The sequence below is a fragment of the Psammomys obesus genome, unplaced genomic scaffold, assembly GCF_907164565.1.
Source record: "Psammomys obesus unplaced genomic scaffold, mPsaObe1.curated_primary_1811, whole genome shotgun sequence".
NCBI lineage: Eukaryota > Metazoa > Chordata > Mammalia > Rodentia > Muridae > Psammomys > Psammomys obesus.
In genome coordinates, this window is record NW_026591086.1 from 7,224,134 (window position 1) to 7,231,320 (window position 7,187).

Genomic DNA, 7,187 nt, shown 5'->3' on the forward strand with positions numbered 1-7,187 from the left:
TCCTACCTGTGCCTTTGTGTGGTAGACCGTGGGCAATCCACTAGCCATCACTATGTCAGCTGACGTCTATAATCTTTCCCTCTTCCAGCCCATTTCCACAAACATCCTGGTACCTCCTTTACCTAATAAAATCTCTTTTCCCAGCTTCACACTTTGCCAATCCCCTCCCCCATCCTGAAGCCCTTGAAAGAGTTGTCTCCTCTACCTCCCTCCTTATGGCACACTTTTCAAGCCTCTGCATGGCAATGTTTAACCCCCTGCAGTTTTCTGTAGGTTCTCAGTCTTAGGAGGTTCACTGATGACTTCAATGCCAAGTCAGCACCTGACCCCCACCTCCTGTCACTGTCCTAGCAGGAGTGAAGGTGTTCGAAAAGGAGGACTTGTACAAAATGGATCTCCCCAGGAGTCTCATGCTAGTTGAAGAAAAAGGCTGAAGAAAAAGGCTGGGGCCCAGTGCTGGTTGGAGGAGCTTGCCTCTCAGGAAGAGATTTCACGTGTCAGACCACCTTTCAGGAGAGACTGTGCCTTGCACAGGACTGCCTTGTTATTCATACCTCTTGCTTTCTATCTAAACCTAAACTCAGAGCATAGACGTGGGGAGGGAGAGAGTTCCACAGACCTCTTTGTTCCTTTTCCCAATGTGTCCACATTGAATAAGTCTTTTTCTGCTTTTTGCTATTAATTGTGACAATAACTGTCCTAGTGAGGACAAGTGGCCAAACCTAGCTTGACAGGACTGCCAGGGCCCCATGCTCTGCCCCTAACAACTCTGATAACATTCCAGCATGACCTTCTAGCTCCTACCTCTGGAAAGCCTCCCTTGCTTTCCATTCTTTCCCCCTACATACTTGGCCTCTCGTCCCTCCTGGGCCTCTGGCCTCCTTTTCTCCCTTCCCTGTGGGCCTCTTGCCCATCCCAAGTACCAAGCCCAGCTCAGTTTTACATCCTACCCCAAACTGTGCTTTCTACAACTGGGTTCACGAACTCCCAGTCAGCTCTACCAGAATATTCTACCACAGCTACAGCGCAGAGTTGATTCATGTGTCTTGGGCCTGCTACACCAAACTGCTGCTTTTGGGGACAGTTGGAAGTGACAGATGTTTATTATCTTCTGAAGGATAAAGTCTCAGGTCAAGGGGACAATAGGGTCTTATTCTCTGTGAAAGCTGTCGTAGAGGAGCCGTGCTGGTCCCTTCCAGCTTCTGTAAGCAACCTGCTACATTGATGTTTTTTGTCTGAGGTCAGAAAGCAAGAAAGACAAGGGAACAAACCACTTCGTGGCAGCACTGGCCTGGGAATCAGGGATCTCTAGTATAAGAAGTTAGAGCCCACTATCGACTTACAGACAGGGCACTGAAAACATTCTTCTTTGGCCTCCACTTGGCCATTCCTAAGAGTAGCTAAGTGATGGATTAAAGAACATCAGGTGATAGAAAAACATCTCTCATGGCCATCTCGGGGGCAAGGTATTGACTGATAAGGCAGAAAGGCTCAAAGCTTAAAAAAAAAAAATAAGTAATTTTAGTTCTGGAAGCCTAATTAATTTCTGGAGTTGTCACTGATACAAACACTGTAGCCATGACTAACACTCCTGAATTTGTTTCTATTAACTGGGTAGAAAGGAGGGCAGAGCTGGTGCTCTCACAACTTCTCCCTTTTACACAGGAATGGGGTTCTCATCTGGGGAGTCTTGGGGCAATCTCTTATATTGGGAACTTTGGAGGACGCTGTCCACATGCCTTCTGGCGGTGTCCTGGACAAAGGAGCCGAGTCTCTGGGACACAAAACGGGTTAGGCAGTTTAGGAGACAAGACCCAAATGTCAGCAGGAAGAAGATGAAGAGGAGAGGTCCCAGGAAGGGAACCAGCCAGGGCAGCCAGTGTCCAGTGTCGGGCCACAGTCCCCAAGAGTCAGAATATTGGCCAAGGTCAGACGCTAGTTCTCGGAGTTTCCTTGCGGCATCTCGAACTATGCCAGACTGGTTTACATAGAAGCAGCACTCCTCCTGGAGGAAGAGACAGGTGCCCCCTCTCTCGGCAGTGATGAGGTCCAGAGCTCTTCGGTTTTGGAGAACAACCCCTGCGAGCGAGTCTATTTGGTTCTGGAGGGTAGTGATAGAGGCAGCTATTTCATGCAGGGTGTCTGAGAGAGCCTTAGAAAGCTGTTGGAAATAGAAAGTTGAGGAGGCCAAGCCAGCTATGCCTGTACCAAGGGCAGAAGAGATGCCCAGGCCTGCGAGGAAGGGGAGGAGGTGAGGGGACCTCTTCCGGCGAAAAGCTGAGTCTGAGGGATGAACCGAAGCAAAAAGGGGGACAGACACCGTTTGGTTATTGGGGAGGAGTTCAATATCCGGGTATTGGAAGACAAGGGTACAGACACCGGACCAGTTGGCAGGGAGACAAACATAAGTTGATGTTCCACAGAGGAAGAAAACTCCTGAAGAGTTGAGACAGAAGGCGTAGGAGAAGGTAAGAAGATGTGAGAATATGTTTGAGGTGACATCCCAGTTTTCCTGGAGAGTGATCTCATTTTCCCACACGGAATATTGTCCAGACAGGGCAGCTCCTGTGAGGGGCTGGTAATGGGTGAGTGGATAGGGGTCTCCGTGTCCCTGGAGTTTGACCTTGAGGTGAATAGGGTCCACCGACACAGTAATGGGGTGAGTTAAGTTGTCTGATTCATATAGGGTAAGTTTATAGCAGGTTCCAGAGGGAGAGCGAGGACAGCGCATCCAGGGGGTGGCTGGGGAGGTATGGCAGTATTTGGTGTCTGTTGGACAGGGATAGGGAGAGGGTTTTGAGAAGATTAGGGAGGGGGGTCCTGAAAAGCGGAGCGGGTTTCTCCATTTGGCGTCTGGTCTTCTCATTGCCTGTTTGAATAGATGGATGGTGGACAGATCTAGGTTCTCATGACTGGCAGAAGGTGATAGGTGTAGGGTGTAGTTGCAGAGAGAGGCAGAGAGGGTGCCTACAAAAGTGGCATGCGCTGAGACCTTGAAGAAGCGGGAGATGCAGAGCGGGGCCTGCGATGTGAGGAGAGTCTCAGTAAAGAGTGGTCCCCATAAAGGGCGTTGGGTCGCTTCGAAGAAGCGGTCCTTATCAGGATATATCACAGGCGTCAGGCGGGTGATGATGGGAAATATGCCTGTTGAGCTGACGAGCTGAAGAAAAGCAATAGCCCTTCGGTCGGGATTGTGGAAAGAGTAGGAGGCGGTCAGCGGGTGGAAGAGGCGGAGGTGCCTCTCAATCTGAGTAATGGGAAAGGTGCCGGCGAAGGGCTTGACTGAGTAGGTAAGGTGAAGCTTCATGGGTGTATCTGTCCAAGTGGACAGAGGGGCTGGGACCGCTAGGGACCTTTGGGTTTGCGTGGACAAGCAGACCCAGCAGTTGGAAAACAAGGACGAGTTGGTATCACGGAGGATGCGGTGAGTAAGGTTTATAAGGGGCATCCAGCTTTCGGGATAGGACAAGGAGTAGGGGAGAAAGACAAAGCAGAGGACCCAAAGGCGTGTCATGGTGCTTTGGGAGTGGACAGCCGTAGCGTGGGGTGCAGAGAAGTTGGTCCTGTGGATTTGTCAGTCCTAAAACTTGTTCACTCTGGGTGTTCAAAGGTGGCTGGTTAGTCAGGGTGGCTCCAGGCTCTGCAGGTTATGCGTGGAGAGGTCAGACCTGTGAGGAAAGAGGTATAAGTAGGGGGAAGGTCGCTAGAAGGGTTAAGGGTTTTAAAGTTAGGAGCCTTCTTGGCTCAGAGTAGTAGAGCCAGTTAGAACTGTCTTTTACCAGCAAAGCTCTTGGAGAAGTCACACTTACCTGGTAAGATCTCTGCCCGAAAGACTCAGCTGAGCATGGGTTTAGGAGGTATATGTGAGGCGAATGATTGCAGAATGTGGCTGGTTAGATGTAAAGCAATCCATGCATCCAGAAACAGGGATGTGGTGCTAAAGAGAAGGCACTGACCCGCCAGCTGTGCTTGAATTCTAAGAGACTGAGGTCACCGGGCTCTTCTGGGGAGAACCTGAAGATGAAAGAGAAAAACAGGCAGAAGAGCTGGCTGGGGCAGTTTGACTTCAAGCAGGAGCTAGGTGTTATTGAAGAAGAGCATCGGCACGGTCCACCTAGCCTGAGGACTGGGGTCTAAAGGGAGTGTGAAGAGAGTAGATGATGCCCAAGGAGGTAGTCAAGGGCTGAGTTACATTAGGAAAACAAAAAAACAAAAACGGGTCCATTGATTGTCAGATGGTAGAGATGAAGACAGGCCAAAGCAAGAAGTGACTTGAAATAGAAGGACATGAACAGCCCCTTGTGTCCTCTTAGACCTAGTGGGGAAAGCCTCTGTCCATCCCAAGAGAGAGTCTACCAGCAGAGCAGATACCACACCACCAAACCAAGAGGGCAGCCTGTGGGGGAAGTCCATCTGCTGCTTCTGTCCCAGGAGATGCCCTGAGGCTTGGTGAGTGAGGAAGGGAGCTTGGTGTGGAAGGTCTGTGACAAGGTGGGGGAGGAGAGAGAGGTCTTGAGGAAGGTGAGCAGAAATTGATACCGACATGGGACTGATTATGCACGGTGGAAAGGGGGGCTGATTCCTGAACAGAAAGGGGGACAATGGGATTCTCAAGAATCTTTGAGGGTGACTGGATTCCACCCCACCACCACCACCACCACTACCCCTAACACCACTCATACACACGTGGGAAGTGGCTAGGTTGAAAGAAGATGAGGGCTGGAAAGATAATAGAGTGGATAAGAAAAAGATGGGCTTTGGGTGAGCAGACACCAGAGGACTGAAAGAATGTGAGGCGGAGGCCAACGTTACCTGTTTAATGAGGGTGTCAGCTTCCAGAGTTGCCTTTGGCTGTCTGGTCAGAAATGCCTTGGTGGCCTGTGCAGTGGATGACTGCTGAAAGGCAGCCTGAAAGACGCTGACATTAACAAAGCGGTGCTCTGTGAAGTGCGAAAGCCTCTGTCCCTTGTCAAGTTGTGGCGTGAGCATTAGAATGTGGTGTGCGTCTTTGGAATTGACGTAGATGTTAGCCTTTGCTTTCATGCTGATGTGAGGTGGTGGGGGTGGCAGTGTCAGAGCCTGCAGCTTGTTGGGATTCTTTAAGAGAGCTCCTCCCATGGGGCTGGAGAGATGGCTCAGTAGCTAAGAGCACTGGCTGTTTCCCAGAGGCCCAGAGTTTGGTTTCCAGAACCCACCGTCAGGTGGCTCATAACCATCTGTGACTCCAGGCCTAGGGAATCCAAATGCCTCAGGAATCCATGGGCACCTGTACTCACATACACACATGCATACATATGGGCCTACACACAACTACAAATAATAAAAGATAAATTCTTGCAAAAAGGAGCTCCCACCAATGACATAGTTAGAGGCCTCAGCGATGAGAGCATCTGACAGGTGACTAAAAGTGAGGAGAAGACTGGTAGTCCTTTGGAGGACTAAAGTCTTCAGGAAGGAGGGTGGCTGGATTGAGAGTCTTACACCTTTGAAAGGTGACTGGGGGAGGCAGAGAGATAAAAAGGGTGCATGTGTCTATTGAACGTGAAAGGGAAAGAAAATAGATCAGCAGCTTATGATCCCAAGGAGACTGCTGCAGGCAGAGATAGTAATGAAGAATCAGAGTTTGAGTCTGAGGGCTTTTATCATTAAGACAGGACTTTCTGAGTGTCTTTTAGTGAAAGTACTAATCCTATGCTACTGGGTCTAACTGTGTTAGTCAGGTGGGTTACTATTTGGAGCGTGTTTCTCCATTACCATAAGAGATCTAAGGCTAAGTTATGAGAGAAGTATACAAATAGAACAAAGAGTTTGGAGGGGTGCAGAGCAGATAAAAGGGTGTCTTTAAGCTTGGAGAAGGTAGGTTGGATAGGTTTGGAGAGATCCAGAGGTTCTGAAAGAGTACTATAAGTAATTTGATAAATTAATTTGGTCCTGAAGTTGGAAATCCATATAAAAAAGTAACCCACAAGGCCTAGAAAGGATAAAAGATCCACTTTAGTTTTGTTGTTTTGTTTTCTGATGGAGGGAGCATGTTCTGGGTTATGGCTTTGCAGCTTTGGGGTATGCCTCTGGAAGACGGGGGTTACAGTGAAGCCAAGATAGGGTACCTGGGAGAAGACTATCTGGGTATTCCTGGTAAGCTAAGAAACTGAGGAAATTGGAGCTGTATTGTAGAGACAGGTCATAAAGAGGGTCCGCAGAGAAGAAGACTGCATGTTGGAAGTGTGCAGGAAGGAGTTTGAGGCCTAGCAGATCATGAGGAGAATGTACAGGCTAAAGAGATGAGGGCCATCATGGAATCCTTTCAGGGAAGACCAGCAGGGTTAGCTGAATGGACATTTGGACGTCAGGATCTGTCCAAGTCAATACAGAAAGGTCTTACCAAAAACAGACGAGGAGGAACAGTGACATATCTGTGAAACTCAGGACAGAAATGACAGGTGGGAGGGGGAACTCGGATGGGATAGAAGGGTGTAAGGATGGTCACCAGGGCAAGAGGAATTTACAACTTGGTTAATCAGGCAAGTCTTGTACTAGGTGACAAAGAGCCACCTGGCCTCAAGACTGCCAGAACAGGAGTGTTGTGGGTAGAGTTGGTAAGTCCCGAAATGCAGGCTTTATGGACTCTGATAATGACAGTTTTAAGTTCGTTGAGGCCAATAGAGGTAAAAGGGTATTGGGCCTGACATTCAAAACAAAACAAACAAACAATAACAAAACCCACACAAAAGGGTCCCACAATTCCTACAGTTTAATCAGTATGAAGGTTTGACAGGTAGCAACTGTGTTGGTAGATAGTATCCTAGACCAGAGGATGACTGAAGAATAAAGAATAGTGAAGGTAGCCTGGGACCCAGTAAGGGCTGACAGTAAAGTAGTAAGAAGGAAGTTACTTTGAAGGGACTTTGTGGTGGAAAGATAAGAGGCGTGGAGCTTTTCCAGAATGTCATGTCCCAGGAGAGTGGCTGGAAAACTGGGAACAGGGAAGAGGATGATCCAAAAGATGACACAGTCACTGACCAGTCTGTTTAGCCTTGGCAGGAATGGCTTTACCCCCATCACAGAGGAAGGAGTCCCCCATACAGATCCAGCAAATTCTGGTAAAACTGAACAATTCACTCTTGCATGAGAAAGAAAAACAAAGAAAGAAAGAAAGAAAGAAAGAAAGAAAGAAAGAAAGAAAGAAA

At 48.6% G+C, this 7,187-nt stretch overlaps 1 protein-coding gene across 1 annotated transcript; it reads right to left on the bottom strand.

The window, feature by feature from the left end:
* Nucleotides 1-1,657: 1,657 nt before the first annotated feature.
* LOC129678752 (syncytin-B) lies at nucleotides 1,658-3,514 on the bottom strand. Its single transcript, XM_055609647.1, has one exon. It carries the CDS (start codon nucleotides 3,512-3,514, stop codon nucleotides 1,658-1,660), a length of 1,857 nt encoding a protein of 618 aa, XP_055465622.1.
* Between the last annotated feature and the right edge of the window lie 3,673 nt (nucleotides 3,515-7,187).

What these genes read in the sequence shown, in the direction of transcription:
- LOC129678752 (XM_055609647.1), bottom strand. Translation starts at nt 3,514, where the DNA reads ATGACACGCCTTTGGGTCCTCTGCTTTGTCTTTCTCCCCTACTCCTTG.